The sequence below is a fragment of the Panulirus ornatus genome, chromosome 16, assembly GCF_036320965.1.
Source record: "Panulirus ornatus isolate Po-2019 chromosome 16, ASM3632096v1, whole genome shotgun sequence".
In the NCBI taxonomy this organism is placed as follows: domain Eukaryota; kingdom Metazoa; phylum Arthropoda; class Malacostraca; order Decapoda; family Palinuridae; genus Panulirus; species Panulirus ornatus.
Window position 1 is genome coordinate 17,200,188 of NC_092239.1, and position 25,474 is coordinate 17,225,661.

A 25,474-nucleotide genomic window follows, 5' to 3' on the forward strand; every position below is an offset into this window, starting at 1 on the left:
TAAAACACTTCACTTCCTCCAGTTTTTCTCCATTCAAACTCACCTCCCAGTTGACTTGACCCTCAACCCTACTGTACCTAATAACCTTGCTCTTATTCACATTTACTCTTAACTTTCTTCTTTCACACACTTTACCAAATTCAGTCACCAGCTTCTGCAGTTTCTCACATGAATCAGCCACCAGCGCTGTATCATCAGTGAACAACAACTGACTCACTTCCCAAGCTCTCTCATCCCCAACAGACTTCATACTTGCCCCTCTTTCCAAAACTCTTGCATTCACCTCCCTAACAACCCCATCCATAAACAAATTAAACAACCATGGAGACATCACACACCCGTGCCGCAAACCTACATTCACTGAGAACCAATCACTTTCCTCTCTTCCTACACGTACACATGCCTTACATTCTCGATAAAAACTTTTCACTGCTTCTAACAACTTGCCTCCCACACCATATATTCTTAATACCTTCCACAGAGCATCTCTATCAACTCTATCATATGCCTTCTCCAGATCCATAAATGCTACATACAAATCCATTTGCTTTTCTAAGTATTTCTCACATACATTCTTCAAAGCAAACACCTGATCCACACATCCTCTACCACTTCTGAAACCACACTGCTCTTCCCCAATCTGATGCTCTGTACATGCCTTCACCCTCTCAATCAATACCCTCCCATATAATTTGCCAGGAATACTCAACAAACTTATACCTCTGTAATTTGAGCACTCACTCTTATCCCCTTTGCCTTTGTACAATGGCACTATGCACGCATTCCACCAATCCTCAGGCACCTCACCATGAGTCATACATACATTAAATAACCTTACCAACCAGTCAACAATACAGTCACCCCCTTTTTTAATAAATTCCACTGCAATACCATCCAAACCTGCTGCCTTGCCGGCTTTCATCTTCCGCAAAGCTTTTACTACCTCTTCTCTGTTTACCAAATCATTTTCCCTAACCCTCGCACTTTGCACACCACCTCGACCAAAACACCCTATATCTGCCACTCTATCATCAAACACATTCAACAAACCTTCAAAATACTCACTCCATCTCCTTCTCACATCACCACTACTTGTTATCACCTCCCCATTTGCGCCCTTCACTGAAGTTCCCATTTGCTCCGTTGTCTTACGCACTTTGTTTACCTCCTTCCAGAACATCTTTTTATTCTCCCTAAAATTTAATGATACTCTCTCACCCCAACTCTCATTTGCCCTTTTTTTCACCCATTGCACCTTTCTCTTGACCTCCTGTCTCTTTCTTTTATACGTCTCCCACTCAATTGCATTTTTTCCCTGCAAAAATCGTCCAAAAGCCTCTCTCTTCTCTTTCACTAATACTCTTACTTCTTCATCCCACCACTCACTACCCTTTCTAATCAACCCATCTCCCACTCTTCTCATACCACAAGCATCTTTTGCGCAATCCATCACTGATTCCCTGAATACATCCCATTCCTCCCCCACTCCCCTTACTTCCATTGTTCTCACCTTTTTCCATTCTGTACTCAGTCTCTCCTGGTACTTCCTCACACAAGTCTCCTTCCCAAGCTCACTTACTCTCACCACCCTCTTCACCCCAACATTTTTTCTTTTCATTTCAAGCTAGAAGTTTCAGTTTTCTAAATTGTTTCTTACATTTTTCACATGTATATATATGTATGTGTGTGTGTGTGTATATGTGCGTGTGTGTGTGTGTGTATGTATATATATATATATGTATATTATCCCTGGGGATAGGGGTGAAAGAATACTTCCCACGCTTTCCTCGCGTGTCGTAGAAAGCGACTAGAGGGGACGGGAGCGGGGGGCCAGAAATCCTTCCCTCCTTGTATTTTCTTAACTTTCTAAAATGGGAAACAGAAGAAGGAGTCACGCGGGGAGTGCTCATCCTCCTCGAAGGCTCAGATTGGGGTGCCGAAATGTGTGTGGATGTAACCAAGATGTGAAAAAAGGAGAGATAGGTAGTATGTTTGAGGAAAGGAACCTGATGTTTTGGCTCTGAGTGAAACGAAGCTCAAGGGTAAAGGGGAAGACTGGTTTGGGAATGTCTTGGGAGTAAAGTCAGGGGTTAGTGAGAGGACAAGAGCAAGGGAAGGAGTAGCAGTACTCCTGAAACAGGAGTTGTGGAAGTATGTAATAGAATGTAAGAAAGTAAATTCTCGATTAATATGGGTAAAACTGAAAGTTGATGGAGAGAGATGGGTGATTATTGGTGCATATGCACCTGGGCATGAGAAGAAAGATCATGAGAGGCAAGTGTTTTGGGAGCAGCTGAATGAGTGTGTTAGTGGTTTTGATGCACGAGACCGGGTTATAGTGTTGGGTGATTTGAATGCAAAGGTGAGTAATGTGGCAGTTGAGGGAATAATTGGTATACATGGGGTGTTCAGTGTTGTAAATGGAAATGGTGAAGAGCTTGTAGATTTATGTGCTGAAAAAGGACTGATGATTGGGAATACCTGGTTTAAAAAGCGAGATATACATAAGTATACTTATGTAAGTAGGAGAGATGGCCAGAGAGCGTTATTGGATTATGTGTTAATTGACAGGCACGTGAAAGAGAGACTTTTGGATGTTAATGTGCTGAGAGGTGCAACTGGAGGGATGTCTGATCATTGTCTTGTGGAGGCTAAGGTGAAGATTTGTATGGGTTTTCAGAAGAGTGAATATATATATATATATATATATATATATATATATATATTTTTTTTTTTTTTTTTTTTTTTTTTTTTTTTATACTTTGTCGCTGTCTCCCGCGTTTGCGAGGTAGCGCAAGGAAACAGACGAAAGAAATGGCCCAACCCCCCCCATACACATGTACATACACACGTCCACACACGCAAATATACATACCTACACAGCTTTCCATGGTTTACCCCAGACGCTTCACATGCCTTGATTCAATCCACTGACAGCACGTCAACCCCTGTATACCACATCGCTCCAATTCACTCTATTCCTTGCCCTCCTTTCACCCTCCTGCATGTTCAGGCCCCGATCACACAAAATCTTTTTCACTCCATCTTTCCACCTCCAATTTGGTCTCCCTCTTCTCCTCGTTCCCTCCACCTCCGACACATATATCCTCTTGGTCAATCTTTCCTCACTCATTCTCTCCATGTGCCCAAACCATTTCAAAACACCCTCTTCTGCTCTCTCAACCACGCTCTTTTTATTTCCACACATCTCTCTTACCCTTACGTTACTTACTCGATCCAACCACCTCACACCACACATTGTCCTCAAACATCTCATTTCCAGCACATCCATCCTCCTGTGCACAACTCTATCCATAGCCCACACCTCGCAACCATACAACATTGTTGGAACCACTATTCCTTCAAACATACCCATTTTTGCTTTCCGAGATAATGTTCTCGACTTCCACACATTTTTCAAGGCTCCCAAAATTTTCGCCCCCTCCCCCACCCTATGATCCACTTCCGCTTCCATGGTTCCATCCGCTGACAGATCCACTCCCAGATATCTAAAACACTTCACTTCCTCCAGTTTTTCTCCATTCAAACTCACCTCCCAATTGACTTGACCCTCAACCCTACTGTACCTAATAACCTTGCTCTTATTCACATTTACTCTTAACTTTCTTCTTCCACACACTTTACCAAACTCAGTCACCAGCTTCTGCAGTTTCTCACATGAATCAGCCACCAGCGCTGTATCATCAGCGAACAACAACTGACTCACTTCCCAAGCTCTCTCATCCCCAACAGACTTCATACTTGCCCCTCTTTCCAGGACTCTTGCATTTACCTCCCTAACAACCCCATCCATAAACAAATTAAACAACCATGGAGACATCACACACCCCTGCCGCAAACCTACATTCACTGAGAACCAATCACTTTCCTCTCTTCCTACACGTACACATGCCTTACATCCTCGATAAAAACTTTTCACTGCTTCTAACAACTTTCCTCCCACACCATATATTCTTAATACCTTCCACAGAGCATCTCTATCAACTCTATCATATGCCTTCTCCAGATCCATAAATGCTACATACAAATCCATTTGCTTTTCTAAGTATTTCTCACATACATTCTTCAAAGCAAACACCTGATCCACACATCCTCTACCACTTCTGAAACCGCACTGCTCTTCCCCAATCTGATGCTCTGTACATGCTTTCACCCTCTCAATCAATACCCTCCCATATAATTTACCAGGAATACTCAACAAACTTATACCTCTGTAATTTGAGCACTCACTCTTATCCCCTTTGCCTTTGTACAATGGCACTATGCACGCATTCCGCCAATCCTCAGGCACCTCACCATGAGTCATACATACATTAAATAACCTTACCAACCAGTCAACAATACAGTCACCCCCTTTTTTAATAAATTCCACTGCAATACCATCCAAACCTGCTGCCTTGCCGGCTTTCATCTTCCGCAAAGCTTTTACTACCTCTTCTCTGTTTACCAAATCATTTTCCCTAACCCTCTCACTTTGCACACCACCTCGACCAAAACACCCTATATCTGCCACTCTGTCATCAGACACATTCAACAAACCTTCAAAATACTCATGCCATCTCCTTCTCACATCACCACTACTTGTTATCACCTCCCCATTTACGCCCTTCACTGAAGTTCCCATTTGCTCCCTTGTCTTACGCACCCTATTTACCTCCTTCCAGAACATCTTTTTATTCTCCCTAAAATTTACTGATAGTCTCTCACCCCAACTCTCATTTGCCCTTTTTTTCACCTCTTGCACCTTTCTCTTGACCTCCTGTCTCTTTCTTTTATACTTCTCCCACTCAATTGCATTTTTTCCCTGCAAAAATCGTCCAAATGCCTCTCTCTTCTCTTTCACTAATACTCTTACTTCTTCATCCCACCACTCACTACCCTTTCTAAACAGCCCACCTCCCACTCTTCTCATGCCACAAGCATCTTTTGCGCAATCCATCACTGATTCCCTAAATACATCCCATTCCTCCCCCACTCCCCTTACTTCCATTGTTCTCACCTTTTTCCATTCTGTACACAGTCTCTCCTGGTACTTCCCCACACAGGGGAATATATATATATATATTTTCTTTCTTTTTTCTTTTAAACTATTCGCCATTTCCCGCGTTAGCGAGGTAGCATTAAGAACAGAGGACTGGGCCTTTGAGGGAATACCCTCACCTGGCCCAATTCTCTGTTCCTTCTTTTGGAAAATTAAAAAAAAACGAGAGGGGAGGATTTCCAGCCCCCCGCTCCCTCCCCTTTTAGTCGCCTTCTACGACACGCAGGGAATACGTGGGAAGTATTCTTAATCCCCTATCCCCAGGGATAGTATATATATATATATATATATATATATATATATATATATATGTATATATATATATATATATATATATATATATATATATATATATATATATTATATATATATAAAACCCCCCCTATGTGGAGGTCACATGGAGAGAATGAGTGAGGCAAGATTGCCCAAGAGGATATATGTGTCAGAGATGGAGGGAACGAGAAGTGGGAGACTAAATTGAGGTGGAAAGAGGGGAGTGGAAAAGTTTTTGAGTGTTTGGGGGTTTTTGAACTTTGCGGGAGGGGAAAGGCGGGGCAAGGAATAGAATGAATTGGAAAAAATTGGGGTTTATCCCGGATTCAACGTGCTGTAAATTGGATTGAACCAGGGCTGTGAAGCGTCGCGGTAAACCATGGAAAGTTATAGGGGGGCCTTGTTGTTGTGGAAAGGGGGGCTGTGGGTTTCGGGGCTTTTATATGACAGTGGGGGGACTGAGTGTGACGAATGTGGCCTTTGTTCCCCAAAGTTTAGAGTGTGAACGAATGTGGTTTTTGGGTTGCCGTTTTTTCGCTACCTCGTGCCATGGGGGGGGGGGAAAAGGGGGGAAAATGTGGTGGGGGGGCTGGGGATGGGGAAAAAAGGGGGCAGAGGGTTTAATTTTTTGTTTTTTGTTTTTAAATGAAAGGGGTTTTGGGTTGGATTGGGGGTTGTTGGGTGTAGGGGGGGATGGGGTTGTGTTGGGTTTTGGGTAACATGGGTGTGGGTGGGTGGGGGGTTCTTTTTTGCCGGGGGGGTGGTATGGGGGGGGCTAAGGGGGGAAGGGGGGGGAATAAATATAGCATTTATTTTAATTTATTTTATTTTTTTTTTATTTTTTTTTATTTTATTTTTTTTTTTTTTTTTTTTTTTTTTTTTTTTTTTTGTGGGGCCCCGGGTTTTCCCGGGTTTCCCGATGGTGAAAAACCCGGGCAAGGGAAACCGGGGGGAGAAAGAAAGGGGCAACCCCACCCCTTTAACGGGTTCGGTCACCACGCTTATATTTATTCACTCACAGTTTCCCCGGGGTTTCCCCAGACGCTTCCCCTTGGCCTGATTCAATCCATTTGACAGAAACCGTAACCCGGTATACCACTTCGCCCAAAAACCCACTCTTTCCTTCCCCTTTTACTTCCCCCCTGCATTTCAGGCCCGTTTCACCCCCAAAATCTTTTTCACCCATCTTTCCACCTCCAATTTGGTTCCCCCTCTTCTCCTCGTTCCCTCCCCCTCCGACACATATATCTTTTGGGGTCAATTTTCCTACTAATTCTCTCCATGTGCCCAAACCATTTAAAAAACACCCTCTTTCTGCTCTTCAACCATCGCTCTTTTTTTTTCCACACATCTCTCTTCCCCTTAGGGTCCTTACTGATCAAACCACCCACACCACACATTGTATCAAAAAATCTCATTTCCAGCACACCCATCTCCTGCGCACACTCTTTCCATAAGCCACCCCTCGAAACCATAAAACATTGTGGAACCACTTTTCCCTTCAAACATACCTTTTTGCTTTCCGAGATAATGTTCTTGACTTCCAAAACATTTAGGCTCCCGGGGTTACGTCCCCTCCCCCACCCTATGATCCACTTCCACTTCCATGGTTCCATCCACTGCCAGATCCACTCCCAGATATCTAAAACACTTTACTTCCTCCAGTTTTGCTCCATTCAAACTTACTTCCCAATTGACTTGACCTTCAACCCTACTGTACCTAATTACCTTGCTCTTATTCACATTTACTCTTAACTTTCTTCTTTCACACACTTTACCAAACTCAGTCACCAGCTTCTGCAGTTTCTCACATAAATCAGCCACCAGCGCTGTATCATCAGCGAACAACAACTGACTCACTTCCCAAGCTCTCTCATCCCCAACAGACTTCATTCTTGCCCCTCTTTCCAAAACTCTTGCATTTACCTCCCTAACAACCCCATCCATAAACAAATTAAACAACCATGGAGACATCACACACCCCTTCCGCAAACCTACATTCACTGAGAACCAATCACTTTCCTCTCTTCCTACACGTACACATGTCTTACATCCGCGATAAAAACTTGCCTCCCACACCATATATTCTTAATACCTTCCACAGAGCATCTCTATCAACTCTATCATATGCCTTCTCCAGATCCATAAATGCTACATACAAATCCATTTGCTTTTCTAAGTATTTCTCACGTACATTCTTCAAAGCAAACACCTGATCCACACATCCTCTACCACTTCTGAAACCACACTGCTCTTCCCCAATCTGATGTTCTGTTCATGCCTTCACCCTCTCAATCAGTACCCTCCCATATAATTTACCAGGAATACTCAACAAACTTATACCTCTGTAATTTGAGCACTCACTCTTATCTCCTTTGCCTTTGTACAATGGCACTATGCACTCATTCCGCCAATCCTCAGGCACCTTGCCATGAGTCATACATACATTAAATAACCTTACCAACCTTATATATATATATATATATATATATATATATATATATATATATATATATATATATATATATATATATTTTTCTTTTTTCTTTCAAACTATTCGCCATTTCCCGCATTAGCGAGGTAGCGTTAAGAACAGAGGACTGGGCCTTGAGGGAATACCCTCACCTGGCCCAATTCTCTGTTCCTTCTTTTGGAAAATTAAAAAAAAAACGAGAGGGGAGGATTTCCAGCCCCCCGCTCCCTCCCCTTTTAGTCGCCTTCTACGACATGCAGGGAATACGTGGGAAGTATTCTTTCTCCCCTATCCCCAGGGATAATATATATATATATATATATATATATATATATATATATATATATATATATATATATGTATATATATATTTATCCCTGGGGATAGGGGAGAAAGAATACTTCCCACGTATTCCCTGTGTGTCGTAGAAGGCGACTAAAAGGGGAGGGACCTGGAGGCTGGAAATCCTCCCCTCTCGTTTTTTTTTTTTTTTTCTTTTTTTTAATTTTCCAAAAGAAGGAACAGAGGGTGGCCAGGTGAGGATATTCCACAAAGGCCCAGTCCTCTGTTCTTAATGCTACCTCGCTAATGCGGGAAGTGGCGGATAGTTTAAAAGAAAAAGAAAAATGTATATATATATATATATATATATATATATATATATATATATATATATATATATACAGTGTCGGCGGAAAGAAATGACTCCTCCCATTGAAACACAATGGAAAGTACGTCTCAAAAAAGACCGCTACAAACCACCTTATGTTAGCGATGGCTCTCTCTGATGCCACCTGGAATGTTTTCACGCCTCGAGAGTAGCCCAGGGCGACTGACTGCCCCAGTTGCATGAAACCTTACCAGTGTGTTGGGTTATCATTTTAGCACTCCTGCCTATGCTCCCTCCCAGACACTGCCCAACGCCATTTCATGTCCCCATAGTGTCCCACTTCAGTAAATATGGGTTGAACCATGACGTCGAATTAGGAGAGGTCCCGTATCCTCGCTTTGAAGGAGGAAAACGTCTCCATTAAAGATATTTGTGCCCGAGATGGATGTTCTTGGTCGACCGTCTTGAGGCTTCTCGCTGCCGGCAGGGCGCTTACCCCCAAACAGGTTCCGGCCCCTACACCATGCTTGCGGAGGCCAAGAAAAACCTCTCAGAAGACAGACAATATCCTACGGCGTGAAGTGTTGAAAAACCTGTTTATTACGTCCACAGAACTCAAGAAAATGTACCCTGAGCTTCTAGGAAACGTTGCTACCTGCACCATTCGCGAACGCTTACAGTGTCACCACCTCCTGTCATGACACGCAGCAGTGAAGCCACTTGTAACAGCCGGCATGAAGCGCCGTAGACTTCAATTTGCAAGAATATACGAAGACTGGACCCCAGAGAAATGGATGCAGACCTGTTTCTCCGATGAATCGACCTTCAAGACAGTATGTGTTTTTGTTAAGCGCTGCCACCGAAGCCCAAACTCCAATCGCTACCATCCTAGATACACCGCAAAAGTCGTCAAACATCCTCCTTCACTGATGGTTTGGGGAATTTTCAGTGGTGCCAACGGAGCTGGGGACTTATTTTTTCTCCCTCAAAATGATGCATTGTATACTGCAAATTATTTGGATGTGCTGAAGGATCACATGCACCATTTCCATGACCTTCATCGGCCCGAAGGCGTGTTTATGCATGACGAGGCCCCTTGTCATGGCTCAGACCTCATCAAAAAGTGGCTGGAGGACACAAACATGGAAGTGCTCGAGTGGCCGGGAAATTCCCCAGATCTTAACCCGATTGAGAATGCCTGGGCATACATCAAGCATGAGTTATCCCTTATCCAGACGACGAAGGGATATCCAGACGACGTCCGTCCTACGCCTAAAAGAGATGATCACCAAGGTGTGGAAAAATATTGACAAAGAATACTTCAGATCCTTGGTCAAGAGCATGCCAGACCATCTTGAAGAAGTTAGGAAGCACAGAGGAGACATCACGAAGTATTGGGATAGATAAAAATACCCTGATTGATCATTTTTTCCCCTATTTCCCTATTTCCCAAATTTGGTGTTTGTTTTCATTGTAGGTGTCATTTCTTTCCACTGACACTATATATATATATATATATATATATATATATATATATATATATATATATATATATATATATATATATATCTTTTTCTTTTCTTTCATACTATTCGCCATTTCCCGCATTAGCGAGGTAGCGTTGAGAACAGAGGACTGGGCCCTTGAGGGAATATCCTCACCTGGGCCCCTTCTCTGTTCCCTCTTTTGGAAAATTAAAAAAAAAAAGTGAGAGGGGAGGATTTCCAGCCCCCCGCTCCCTCCCCTTTTAGTCGCCTTCTACGACACGCAGGGAATACGTGGGAAGTATTCTTTCTCCCCTATATGGTAATAAAAAGTGTGTTGAGAAAGCAGAAGAGAGTGTGCTGAAATGATTTGGCCATATGGAGAGAATGAGTGAAGAAAGGTTCACAAAGAGGATATGAGCATCAGAAGTGAAGGGATCAAGGAGAAGCAGGAGACCAAAATTGAGGTGAAAGGATGAAGTGAAAAAGATTCTGAGCAATCAGGGCCTGAACAAGCAGGAGGGTGAAAGGTGTGCATGGAAAAGAGTACTTGGAACAATGTAGTACACTGGGATCGATTTGCTGTCAATGGACTAAACCAGGGCATGTGAACTGTCTGGGCTAAACCATGGAAAGGTTTGTGGGGCCTGGGAGTGGGTTGGAAGCTGTGATTTTGGTGCATTACACATGACAGCTAGAGAATGAATGTGAGTGGATGTGGCCTCTCTTCATCTGTTTCCTAGCTCTACCTTGCCGACACAGGGAGGTGATCGGGTGTGGGGGAGAATAAGGTGCATGTGTTACCTTCTTTCTTATCCTTTATGCAATTATGATGCTTTCTATCAGGCGGGGTGGCATCAAAAATGGATGAAGGCAGTAAGTATATATATATATATATATATATATATATATATATATATATATATATATATATATGGGGTTGTTAGGGAGGTGAATGCAAGAGTTTTGGAAAGAGGGGCAAGTATGAAGTCTGTTGTGGATGAGAGAGCTTGGGAAGTGAGTCAGTTGTTGTTTGCTGATGATACATCGCTGGTGGCTGATTCATGTGAGAAACTGCAGAAGCTGGTGACTGAGTTTGGTAAAGTGTGTGAAAGAAAAAAGTTAAGAGTAAATGTGAATAAGAGCAAGGTTATTAGGTACAGTAGGGTTGAGGGTCAAGTCAATTGGGAGGTAAGTTTGAATGGAGAAAAACTGGAGGAAGTAAAGTGTTTTAGATATTTGGGAGTGGATCTGGCAGTGGATGGAACCATGGAAGCGAAAGTGAATCATAGGGTGGGGGAGGGGGCGAAAATCCTGGGAGCCTTGAAGAATGTGTGGAAGTCAAGAACATTATCTCGGAAAGCAAAAATGGGTATGTTTGAAGGAATAGTGGTTCCAAGAATGTTGTATGGTTGCGAGGCGTGGGCTATGGATAGAGTTGTGCGCAGGAGGGTGGATGTGCTGGAAATGAGATGTTTGACAATGTGTGGTGTGAGGTGGTTTGATCGAGTAAGTAATGTGAGGGTAAGAGAGATGTGTGGAAATAAAAAGAGCGTGGTTGAGAGAGCAGAAGAGGGTATTTTGAAATGGTTTGGGCACATGGAGAGAATGAATGAGGAAAGATTGTCCAAGAGGATATATGTGTCGGAGGTGGAGGGAATGAGGAGAAGTGGGAGACCAAATTGGAGGTGGAAAGATGGAGTGAAAAAGATTTTGTGTGATCGGGGCCTGAACATGCAGGAAGGTGAAAGGAGGGCAAGGAATAGAGTGAATTGGAATGATGTGGTATACCGGGGTTGACGTGCTGTCAGTGGATTGAATCAGGGTATGTGAAGCGTCTAGGGTAAACCATGGAAAGTTGTGTGGGGCCTGGATGTGGAAAGGGAGCTGTGGTTTCGGGCATTATTGCATGACAGCTAGAGACTGAGTGTGAACGAATGGGGCCTTTGTTGTCTTTTCCTAGCACTACCTCGCACACATGAGGGGGAGGGGGATGGTATTCCATGTGTGGCGAGGTTTGCGATGGGAATGAATAAAGGCAGACAGTGTGAATTGTTTGCATGGGTATATATGTATGTGTCTGTGTGTGTATATATATGTGTACATTGAGATGTATAGGTATGTATATTTGCGTGTGTGGACGTGTATGTAATTACATGAGTATGGGGGTGGGTTGGGCCATTTCTTTCGTCTGTTTCCTTGCGCTACCTCGCAAACGTGGGAGACAGCGACAAAGCAATATAAATATAAAATAATTAGTAAGAAGAGTAAAAACGCACAATAATACCAGATAACGGGAGTGTGTATGGGTACGGTCGCCATTTCATCTATGGTACGTACCAAATTATCTTTTGCATTATAACCATCATTAAGTGAAAGATTTATCGTGACTCAAAGGTTATTGACTGATGTATGATTAAATATTTAGCAAAATTCCCTATCATGCATATCACACGGTGTGTTGATAATGTATGTTATGCATATATATATATATATATATATATATATATATATATATATATATATATATATATATATATATATATATATGCAAGAGTTTTGGAAAGAGGAGCAAGTATGAAGTCTGTTGTGGATGAGAGAAGTTGGGAAGTGAGTCAGTTGTTGTTCGCTGATGATACAGCACTGGTGGCTGATCCATGTGAGAAACTGCAGAAGCTGGTGACTGAGTTTGGTAAAGTGTGTGAAAGAAGAAAGTTAAGCGTAAATGTGAATAAGAGCAAGGTTATTAGGTATAGTAGGGTTGAGGGTCAAGTCAATTGGGAAGTAAGTTTGAATAGAGAAAAACTGGAGGAAGTAAAGTGTTTTAGATATCTGGGAGTGGATCTGGCAGTGGATGGAACCATGGAAGTGGAAGTGGATCATAGGGTGGGGGAGGGGGCGAAAATCCTGGGAGCCTTAAAGAATGTGTGGAAGTCGGAGAACATTATCTCGGAAAGCAAAAATGGGTATGTTTGAAGGAATAGTGGTTCCAAGAATGTTGTATGGTTGCGAGGCGTGGGCTATGGATAGAGTTTTGCGCAGGAAGGTGGATGTGCTGGAAATGAGATGTTTGAGGACAATGTGTGGTGTGAGGTGGTTTGATCGAGTAAGTAATGTAAGGGTGAGAGAGATGTGGAAATAAAATGAGCATGGTTGAGAGAGCAGAAGAGGGTGTTTTGAAATGGTTTGGGCACATGGAGAGAATGAGTGAGGAAAGATTGACCCAGAGGATATATGTGTCGGAGGTGGAGGGAATGAGGAGAAGTGGGAGACCAAATTGGAGGTGGAAAGATGGAGTGAAAAAGATTTTGAGTGATCGGGGCCTGAACATGCAGGAGGGTGAAAGGCGGGCAAGGAATAGAGTGAATTGGATCGATGTGGTATACCGGGGTTGACGTGCTGTCAGTGTATTGAATCAGGGTATGTGAAGCGTCTGGGGTAAACCATGGAAAGTTTTGTGGGGCCTGGATGTGGAAAGGGAGCTGTGGTTTCGGGCATTATTGCATGACTGCTAAAGACTGAGTGTGAACGAATGGGGCCTTTGATGTCTTTTCCTAGCACTACCTCGCACACATGAGGGGGGAGGGGGATGGTATTCCATGTTTGGCGAGGTGGCAATGTGAATGAATAAAGGCAGACAGTGTGAATTATTTGCATGGGTATATATGTATGTGTCTGTGTGTGTATATATATGTGTACATTGAGATGTATAGGTATGTATATTTGCGTGTGTCGATGTGTATGTATATACATGTGTATGGGGGTGGGTTGGGCCATTTCTTTCGTCTGTTTCCTTGCGCTACCTCGCAAACGCAGGAGACAGCGACAAAGCAAAATAAATAAATAAAATATAAATATATATATATATATATATATATATATATATATATATATATATATATATATATAGCCAGAGGTTGAACCATTGTGTGACATTCATTTTTTTCATTCATTTCAAGCTAGAAGTTTCAGTTTTCTCCATTTTGTCATATGTATATATATGTATGTGTGTGTGTGTGTGTATATGTGCGTATGTATGTGTATGTGTATATGTATATATATATGTATATTATCCCTGGGGATAGGGGTGAAAGAATACTTCCCACGTATTCCTCGCGTGTCGTAGAAAGCGACTAGAGGGGACGGGAGCGGGGGGCCAGAAATCCTCCCCTCCTTGCATTAACTTTCTAAAATGGGAAACAGAAGAAGGAGTCACGCGGGGAGTGCTCATCCTCCTCGAAGGCTCAGAGTGGGGTGCCTAAATGTGTGTGGATGTAACCAAGATGTGAAAAAAGGAGAGATAGGTAGTATGTTTGACGAAAGGAACCTGGATGTTTTGGCTCTGAGTGAAACGAAGCTCAAGGGTAAAGGGGAAGAGTGGTTTGGGAATGTCTGGGGAGTAAAGTCAGGGGTTAGTGAGAGGACAAGAGCAAGGGAAGGAGTAGCAATACTCCTGAAACAGGAGTTGTGGGAGTATGTGATAGAGTGTAAGAAAGTAAATTCTCGATTAATATGGGTAAAACTGAAAGTTGATGGAGAGAGGTGGGTGATTATTGGTGCATATGCACCTGGGCATGAGAAGAAAGATCAAGAGAGGCAAGTGTTTTGGGAGCAGCTGAATGAGTGTGTTAGTGGTTTTGATGCACGAGACCGGGTTATAGTGATGGGTGATTTGAATGCAAAGGTGAGTAATGTGGCAGTTGAGGGAATAATTAGTATAAATGGGGTGTTCAGTGTTGTAAATGGAAATGGTGAAGAGCTTGTAGATTTATGTGCTGAAAAAGGACTGATGATTGGGAATACCTGGTTTAAAAAGCGAGATATACATAAGTATACTTATGTAAGTAGGAGAGATGGCCAGAGAGCGTTATTGGATTACGTGTTAATTGACAGGCGTGCGAAAGAGAGACTTTTGGATGTTAATGTGCTGAGAGGTGCAACTGGAGGGATGTCTGATCATTATCTTGTGGAGGCTAAGGTGAAGATTTGTATGGGTTTTCAGAAAAAAGAGTGAATGTTGGGGTGAAGAGGGTGGTGAGAGTAAGTGAGCTTGGGAAGGAGACCTGTGTGAGGAAGTACCAGGAGAGACTGAGTACAGAATGGAAAAAGGTGAGAACAATGGAAGTAAGGGGAGTGGGGGAGGAATGGGATGTATTTAGGGAATCAGTGATGGATTGATTGGTGGGTTGATTAGAAAGGGTAGTGAGTGGTGGGATGAAGAAGTAAGAGTATTAGTGAAAGAGAAGAGAGAGGCATTTGGACGATTTTTGCAGGGAAAAAATGCAATTGAGTGGGAGATGTATAAAAGAAAGAGACAGGAGGTCAAGAGAAAGGTGCAAGAGGTGAAAAAAAGGGCAAATGAGAGTTCGGGTGAGAGAGTATCATTAAATTTTAGGGAGAATAAAAAGATGTTCTGGAAGGAGGTAAATAAAGTGCGTAAGACAAGGGAGCAAATGGGAACTTCAGTGAAGGGCGCAAATGGGGAGGTGATAACAAGTAGTGGTGATGTGAGAAGGAGATGGAGTGAGTATTTTGAAGGTTTGTTGAATGTGTTTGATGATAGAGTGGCAGATATAGGGTGTCTTGGTCGAGGTGGTGTGCAAAGTGAGAGGGTTAGAGAAAATGATTTGGTAAACAGAGAAGAGGTAGTGAAAGTATTGCGGAAGATGAAAGCCGGCAAGGCAGCAGGTTTGGATGGTATTGCAGTGGAATTTATTAAAAAAGGGGGTGGCTGTATTGTTGACTGGTTGGTAAGGTTATTTAATGTATGTATGACTCATGGTGAGGCGCCTGAGGATTGGCGGAATGCGTGCATAGTGCCATTGTACAAAGGCAAAGGGGATAAGAGTGAGTGCTCAAATTACAGAGGTATAAGTTTGTTGAGTATTCCTGGTAAATTATATGGGAGGGTATTGATTGAGAGGGTGAAGGCATGTACAGAGCATCAGATTGGGGAAGAGCAGTGTGGTTTCAGAAGTGGTAGAGGATGTGTGGATCAGGTGTTTGCTTTGAAGAATGTATGTGAGAAATACTTAGAAAAGCAAATGGATTTGTATGTAGCATTTATGGATCTGGAGAAGGCATATGATAGAGTTGATAGAGATGCTCTGTGGAAGGTATTAAGAATATATGGTGTGGGAGGAAAGTTGTTAGAAGCAGTGAAAAGTTTTTATCGAGGATGTAAGGCATGTGTACGTGTAGGAAGAGAGGAAAGTGATTGGTTCTCAGTGAATGTAGGTTTGCGGCAGGGGTGTGTGATGTCTCCATGGTTGTTTAATTTGTTTATGGATGGGGTTGTTAGGGAGGTAAATGCAAGAGTTTTGGAAAGAGGGGCAAGTATGAAGTCTGTTGGGGATGAGAGAGCTTGGGAAGTGAGTCAGTTGTTGTTCGCTGATGATACAGCACTGGTGGCTGATTCATGTGAGAAACTGCAGAAGCTGGTGACTGAGTTTGGTAAAGTGTGTGGAAGAAGAAAGTTAAGAGTAAATGTGAATAAGAGCAAGGTTATTAGGTACAGTAGGGTTGAGGGTCAAGTCAATTGGGAGGTGAGTTTGAATGGAGAAAAACTGGAGGAAGTGAAGTGTTTTAGATATCTGGGAGTGGATCTGGCAGCGGATGGAACCATGGAAGCGGAAGTGGATCATAGGGTGGGGGAGGGGGCGAAAATTCTGGGGGCCTTGAAGAATGTGTGGAAGTCGAGAACATTATCTCGGAAAGCAAAAATGGGTATGTTTGAAGGAATAGTGGTTCCAACAATGTTGTATGGTTGCGAGGCGTGGGCTATGGATAGAGTTGTGCGCAGGAGGATGGATGTGCTGGAAATGAGATGTTTGAGGACAATGTGTGGTGTGAGGTGGTTTGATCGAGTGAGTAACGTAAGGATAAGAGAGATGTGTGGAAATAAAAAGAGCGTGGTTGAGAGAGCAGAAGAGGGTGTTTTGAAGTGGTTTGGGCACATGGAGAGGATGAGTGAGGAAAGATTGATATATATATATATATTATTTTTTTATTTTTTATTATACTTTGTCGCTGTCTCCCGCGTTTGCGAGGTAGCGCAAGGAAACAGACGAAAGAAATGGCCCAACCCCCCCCCCCATACACATGTATATACATACGTCCACACACGCAAATATACATACCTACACAGCTTTCCATGGTTTACCCCAGACGCTTCACATGCCTTGATTCAATCCACTGACAGCACGTCAACCCTGGTATACCACATCGCTCCAATTCACTCTATTCCTTGCCTTCCTTTCACCCTCCTGCATGTTCAGGCCCCGATCACACAAAATCTTTTTCACTCCATCTTTCCACCTCCAATTTGGTCTCCCTCTTCTCCTCGTTCCCTCCACCTCCGACACATATATCCTCTTGGTCAATCTTTCCTCACTCATCCTCTCCATGTGCCCAAACCACTTCAAAACACCCTCTTCTGCTCTCTCAACCACGCTCTTTTATATATATATATATATATATATATATATATATATATATATATATATATATATTTCTTTCTTTCAAACTATTCGCCATTTCCCGCATTAGCAAGGTAGCGTTAAGAACAGAGGACTGGGCCTTTGAGGGAATATCCTCACCTGGACCCCTTCTCTGTTCCTTCTTTTGGAAAATTAGAAAAAAAAAAAAAAAAAAACGAGAGGGGAGGATTTCCAGCCCCCGCTCCTTCCCCTTTTAGACGCCTTCTACGACACGCAGGGAATACGTGGGAAGTATTCTTTGTCCCCTATCCCCATGGATATATATATATATATATATATATATATATATATATATATATATATTCTTTTTATACTTTGTTGCTGTTTCCTATGTTAGTGAGGTAGCGCAAGGAAACAGACAAGAGAATGGCCCAACCCACCCACACACACATGCATATACATACACGTCCACACACGTACATGTACCTACCTATACATTTCAACGTATTCATATATATATATATACATACACACATATACATATATACACATGTACATAATTCATCCTTGCTGCCTTTATTGATTCCTGTCGCCACCCCGCCACACATGAAATGACAACCCCCTTCCCCGCACGCGCGCGAGGTAGCGCTAGGAAAAGACAACAAAGGCCACATTTGTTCCCACTCAGTCTCTAGCCGTCATGTATAATGCACCGAAACCTCTGCTCCCTTTCCACATCCAGGCCCCACAAAACTTTCCATAGTTCACCCCAGATGCTTCACATGCCCCAGTTCAATCCATTGACAGCACGTTGACCCTGGTTTACCACATCGTTCCAATTCACTCTATTCCTTGCACGCCTTTCACCCTCCTGCATGTTCAGGCCCTGATTGCTCTAAATCTTTTTCACTCCATCCTTCCACCTCCAATTTGGTCTTCCACTTCTCCTCGTTCTCTCCACCTCTGACACATATATCCTCATTGTCAATCTTTCCTCAATCATTCTCTCCATGTGACCAAACCATTTCAATGCACCCTCTTCTGCTCTCTCAACCACATACTTTTTATTACCACACATCTCTCTTACCCTTTCATTACTTACTTGATCAAACCACCTCACACCACATACTGTTCTCAAACATCTCATTTCCAACACATCCACCCTCCTCCGCACAACCCTATCTATAGTCCATGCCTCGCAGTCATATAACATTGTTGGAACCGCTATTCCTTCAAACATACCCATTTTTGCTCAGAGATAACATTTTCACCTTCCACATATTCTTCAGTGCCCCCAGAACCTTCTCTCCCTCCCCCATCCTGTGACTCACTTCCACTTCCATAGTTCCATCCACTCCCAGATATCTAAAACACTTCACCTCCTCCAGTTTTTCTCCATTCAAACTTACTTCCCAGTTGACTTGTCCCTCAACCATACTGAACCTAATAACCTTATTCTTATTAACATTTACTCTGAACTTTCTCCTATCACACACTCTAACGCACTGCACTCTTTATCAAACTCAGTCACCAGCTTTTGCAGTTTCTCACCTGAATCATCCACCAGTGTTGTATCATCAGCGAACAACAAGAGACTCACTTCCCAAGCCCTCTCATCCACAACAGACTGCATACTTGCCTCTCTCTTCAAAACTCTTACATTCACCTCCTTGACCACCCACCCATAAACAGATTAAACAATCAGGCAGACATCGTGCACCCCTGCCGCAAACAGACATTCACTGGGAATGAATCGCTTTCTTCTCTTCCAACTCGTACACATGCCTTCCATCCATGGTAAAAACTTTTCACTTCTTTTAGCAACCTACTTCCCACACCAAATTCACTTAAAACCTTCCACAAAGCATCTCTTTCCACCCTATCATATTCCTTCTCCAGATCCATAACTGCTACATACAAATCCATCTGTTTTTTAAGTATTTCTCATGTACATTCTTCAAAGTAAACACCTGATCCACACATCCTCTACCACTACTGAAACCTGACTGCTCTTCCCAGTCTGATGCTCTGTACTTGCCTTTACCTTCTCAGTCAACACCCTCTCATATGATTTCCCAGGAATACTCAACAAACTCATGCCTCTGTAATTTGAACACTCACTTTTATCCCCTTTGCCTTTGTACAGTGGCACTATGCATGCATTTCACCAATCCTCAGGCACTTTACCATGATCCTTACATGTATTGAATATCCTTACCAACCAGTCAAAAACACAGTCACCCCCTTTTTTTTTTTTATAAATCCCACTGCGATACCATCCAAACCTGCCGCCTTGCCAGCTTTCATCTTCCGTTAAGCTTTCACTACCTCTTCTCTGTTCACCAAACCATTCTCCCTGACCCTCTCACTTCGCACACCACTCCGACCAAAACACCCTATATCTGCCACTCTGTCATCAAACACATTCAACAAACCCTCAAAATATTCACTTCATCTCCTTCTCACTTCACTTCTTGTTATTACCTCCCCAGTTGCCCCCTTCACCAATGTTCCCATTTGTTCTTTTGTCTTACACACTTTATTTACCTCCTTCTAAAACATCTTTTTATTCTCCCTAAAATTTAATGATACTCTCACTCCAACTCTCATTTGCCCTCTTTTTCCACTTGCACCTTTCTCTTGACCTCCTGCCACTTTCTTTTAACATCTCCCTGTCATTTGCTTTACTTTCCTGCAAAAATTGTCCAAATGCCTCTCTCTTCTCTTTCACTAACAATCTTACCTCTTTGACCCACCATTCACTGCCCTGTCTAATCTGCCTATTTCCCACCTTTCTCATGCCACATGCATCTTTTGCACTAGCCATCACTGCTCCCCTAAATACATCCTATTCCTCCCCCACTCCCCTTGCATCATTTGCTCTCACCTTTTTCCATTCTGCACTCAATCTCTCCTGGTACTTCCTCTCACAAGTCTCCTTTCCAAGCTCATTTACTCTCACCACTCTCTTCTCCCCAACATTCTTTCTTCTTTTGTGAAAACCTCTTCAAATCTTCACCTTTGCCTCCACAAGATAGTGATCAGGCATCCCTCCAGCTGCCCCTCTCAACACATTAACATCCAAAAGTCTCTCTTTCACATGCCTATCAATTAACACATAATCCAATAATGCCCTCTGGCCATCTCTCCTACTCACATACGTATAATTGTTTGTATCTCTCTTTTTCAACCTTATATTTCCAGTCACCATTCCTTTATCAGCACACAAATCCACATGCTCTTCACCATTTCCATTTACAACACTGAACATCCCATGTACACCAATTATACCCTCAACTGCCACATTACTTACCTTCGTATTCAAATCACCCATCACTATAACCTGGTCTCGTTCATCAAAGCTGCTAACACACTCTTTCAGCTGCTCCCAAAACACTTGCCTCTCATGGTCTTTCTTCTCATGACCAGGTGCATAGGCACCAATAATCACCCATCTCTCTCCATCCACTTTCTGTTTTACCCATATCAATCTATAGTTTACTTTTTTGCACTCTTATCACATATTCCCACAACTCCTGCTTCAGGATGAGTGCTACTCCTTCCTTTGCTCTTGTCCTCTCAATAACCCCTGACTTTACTCCCAAGACATTCCAAAACCACTCTTCCCTTTTACCCATGAGCTTCATTTCACTCAGAGCCAAAACATCCAGGTTTCTTTCCTCAAACCTACCACCTACCTCTCCTTTTTTCTCATCTTGATCACATCCACACACATTTAGACATCAAGTCAGAGCCTTTGAGAAGGATGAGCACTCCCTGCATGACTCCTTCTTCTTTTAGAAAGGGGATAGGGGAGAAAGAATACTTGCCATGTATTCCCGGCGTGTCATAGAAAGTGATTAAAAGGGCCTGGAAATCCTCCCCTTCCATCTTTTGCTTTAAAAAAGAGGGAATAGAGGGGCCAAGTGAGGATATTCCCTCTATGGCTCAGTCCTCTGTTCCTAACGCTACCTTGCTAACGTGGAAAATGGCAAATATGTATGAAAAAAATACACACACACACACACACACACACACACACACACACACATATAGCATTAATGTAATGACCTTGATTAGAGCATTCACTGTTTGTGCAGTCTCAGCTAGCATAGATAATTAAATCTGTATTATGTTGCATCTTCTCTCTCTGAATACAGGATAGCACATGTGGAATGATTGACAGGCCTTTTGATTATCAACCATTTCATCACCTTTATGAGTCGTTGAGACTCAGGAGCAATTCTTTTTACATTTGTTGAATGCAGTATGTTTACTTGTTTATCATACTGAATCAATCACCATTTGCCTACAGTGGGAAAAACATTGTGCAAAAAAAATGTAGGATTTCTTAGCCTAACAAGGATTAAAATTTTTCTTGACAGAGTGATGGGGAAGAACTAATGCAGTTAGAGTCTAGCCCTGTTACTACTGACCCACCATCATCCGATTTGGACATGGAAGTCATTTTGGATGAGCCACCAGATACAGCACCAGAGTTCAACTTTGAATTTTCAGATATTACTTCATACAGGTAGGATTTTATGCAGGTGAAATATATAGTCAAGATACAGTAAATACAGAACAACAGATGTATTATAATGTAGCTCTTATCTGTTCACATGAATTTTTGTGCATCTGTCTAGTTTAGTATCTTAGAATGTTGAATCTTTGCTGTATCCATATAAAAATGGTATGAGAATCAGGAGGCCTAGAATGATTTATGAATGTGACATTAACACTCAGCATGAGAATTTAGGATTAAGAACTCAGAGGGCACATTTTATAGCATAGATATGATTAACTTGGTTGACTGTCCATGAAATACCCATCAATACATACTTAAGACAGGTAAATTGGATAAATCTTTTACTAGTGTGGCTTTTTTTCCATCCAAGGAATATTGAGATTATTTTATTAGATTCCTTTTGAAAAGTTTCATGGTTGAGAGGCCAGTTTTGAACGCCAGAAAGTCTTGCCAGATTCTCATGGTAAACTCTTCAACCTGATCTGAAGCCATTGTATTCTTCATGAAAACTTTGATGTTGGCAACCAGTTTTCATGAGGGGCAGGAAGCGTTAACCAACACTTTTGTTAAGCATGTTGGTGAACTGCACCGGGGGTATACATTTGTCTGACTTTAACCATTAGTGGCAGGATGCAGGAGAGCAGGAGTTAGGTTGCCATTACTGGCATGCAGGTTTTTTCTGAAACTGATGAAGCTTTTCTGAAGGATGTTATAAAAGTGTTCTTTGGGGACACATCATATGCTCTTTCAAGTTTTTGTTTTCTAACTTTATGTGAAAGTTACTGCTAAAGTGCTTCAGTAGTATTGTACAATATCTGACTACTACTCAGCTGTCTTGGCATCAATCTGCAGTGTGAAAGGCAGTGAACAGCCCAACCTGTGATTTATCCCTCTTGTGGTTGGCAGGTAAAGAAGAGGTACCTACTTAGTTTAGGATGAAGTCCCACAGAAGTGAGAGGCTTGACTAGCTCATAGTATGTAATATATCTTAGAGTTACCAAGGGACTTTCTTTTGGTAATGCCTAATTTCTGATCTTTCTGAAAAATGGGAATTATTCAAGTGAAAAAGGATCTCTTTTATGAAATGAAAGAACATCATTCAAGAAAAGCAAAACAACCAAGGATCAAGGGATAGAGGCCTCAACTTACTCAGGGATAGATTAAAAACTTTTAGTAGGAGAATATTTCTATAATAGCAGTAACCACTACAAACTCTGATATTGCTATGTATAGCCAGGCAGCCCTTGGTCCCTTTTATGTTAGCACAAACCTCACCTGAGCAGAAAGATAATGTTTTAGGAGCAGCTGAGGGAACATGCGAGCAGTGTTGATGCAAGAGCTAGAAATTGGGTATAAATGACTGGGGATTTAAGTGCAAAAATGAGTACTATGACAGTTGAGGGTATAATTGGAGGGTCATGGCAGCAATGTGAATGGAGATGGTGAACAGCTTGTAGAGTAGTGTGCTGAAAAATGGCAGGTGATTGAGAATACCTAGTTTAAAAAGAGGTACATACACAAGTATAAGTATTTGAATAGGAAAGATGATAAACAGGCATTATTTGATGACTTGCTGATAGATAAGCATGCAAAAGAAAGGCTCTTGAATATGAATGTGGTGAGAGGAGCAATGGAATTTCTGATCATTACCACATGGAGGGGGTGAAGATTTTTAGATTTTAGAAAAAAGAAAATATGGGTGAGAAGAGGATGGTGAAAGTGAGCAAGCTTGGAAAACAGACATGTAAAGATGTATCAGGAAAGATTGAGTGAAGAATGGCAAAAGGTGAAAGTAACGAAGCTAGTAGAGTGGATGGGAAATAGGAAGTATTTTTGGAAGCAGTACTGGCATTTGCAAGAGAAGTGTGTGGCATGTGGGAGGTTGGTAGTATCCTGAGAAAGGGTAGTGAGTGGTGGGATCACAAAGTACAGTTGCCTGTGAAATAGAAAAGAAAGGTGCTTGAGCAGTACTTATGGGTATAGAGCGCAAATGATTGGGAGATGTATAAGAGAAAGGAAGTCAAAAGGAAGATGCAGGGGTTGATAAAGGGGCAGACAAGAATTGTGGTGAGTATCAGTAAACTTCAAGGAGAATAAAAAGGTTGTTTTGGAACGAGGTTGAATATGTGAGAAAAACAGGAAAACAGTTGGGAACATTTATGAAGGGGTCAAATGGGGAAGAGATAACAGATAGTGATGAGGTGAGGAGGAGATGGAATGAGTATTAGGATTTTCAGTGTATGTACATATTGTAGTGAGGTGCCTTAGGATTGGTGGAATACAGGTACACTGCCATGATATATAGGCAAGGGAATAAAGGTGAAATCTTAAACTACAGAGGTATAACTTTGTTGAGTATACCTGGTAAGTTGTATGGGAGGGTATTGATTGAGGTGAAGGCATGTACAAGAGGAAAGCTACTAGAAGTCTGATGTTTTTAACTACAGTGTAAGGCATTTATATGAGAGGGAAAAGAGGAGATTGCATGGTTCCAGGTGAAGGTGGGTGTGTGGCAGGGATGCGTGATGTCACCATGGCATTTCAGAATTTGTATGATGGGGTGGTAAGGGAGGTAAATGCAAGGTTTTGGAGAGAGGGGCAAGTATGCAGTCTCTAGGAGGTGTGTTGGTTGTTTGTAGCTGATGATACAGTAATTTAGGTAGACTCAAGTTAGAAACTGCAGAAATTGATGACTGAGTTTGGGAGAGTATGTGAAAATTAAAAGTAAATGTAAATAAAAGTATGGTTCTTAGGTTTAGGAAGGCAGGGGGAAAGATAGGGTGGGTAAGTGGGCAAAGGTTCTTGGAGCATTGAGGAATGTGTGGAAAGAGAGTTTGTTATCTGAGAGGGCAAAAATGGGTATGTTTAAAAGTACAGTAGTCACTGATGTTTTATGGATGCAAGACATGAGCTATAGATAATGATGTGTCGATGAGGGAGGATTTGTTGGAATATAAATGACTGAGATAGTAAATGGTGTGAGGTGTTTTAATTGAGTAATAGAATGGTAAGAGAAAGGTGACGTAGCTAGAAAAGTGTGGTTGAGAGATGAATGGGGTGTGCTTGGATGGTTTAGATATGTGAAGAGAATAAGTGAAGAGAGATTGACAAAGAAGATACATGTGTCTGAAGTGGAGAGGACAAGGAGAAGGGAGAGACCAAATTGGAGATGGAAGGATGGAGTGAAAAAGATTTTGAGTGATTGGGGCCTGAACATGTAGGAGGGTGAAATGTATCCACAGGATACAGTGAATTGGAGCAATGTGGTGTACAGGAGGTAACATTCTGTCATCATGAAGTAATTTGAGGAAACCATGGAAGTATATATATATATATATATATATATATATATATATATATATATATATATATATATATATATATATATATATATATATATGTATATTTTTTTTTTTTTTTTTTTTTATTTGCTTTGTCGCTGTCTCCCGCATTTGCGAGGTAGCGCAAGGAAACAGACGAAAGAAATGGCCCAACCCACCCCCATACACATGTATATATATACGTCCACACACGCAAATATACATACCTACACAGCTTTCCATGGTTTATCCCAGACGCTTCACATGCCTTGATTCAATCCACTG

At 42.0% G+C, this 25,474-nt stretch overlaps 1 protein-coding gene across 7 annotated transcripts in view; it reads left to right on the forward strand.

The window, feature by feature from the left end:
- The window catches only part of Camta (Calmodulin-binding transcription activator), a 1,164,029-nt gene that overhangs the window by 997,531 nt on the left and 141,024 nt on the right, over window positions 1-25,474 (forward strand). For all 7 annotated transcript variants that reach the window (XM_071671358.1, XM_071671359.1, XM_071671353.1 and 4 more), the window contains one exon: window positions 21,727-21,875. In XM_071671358.1, coding sequence (XP_071527459.1) covers window positions 21,727-21,875 — 149 coding nt within the window. The remainder of the gene's footprint in view (window positions 1-21,726; window positions 21,876-25,474) is intronic.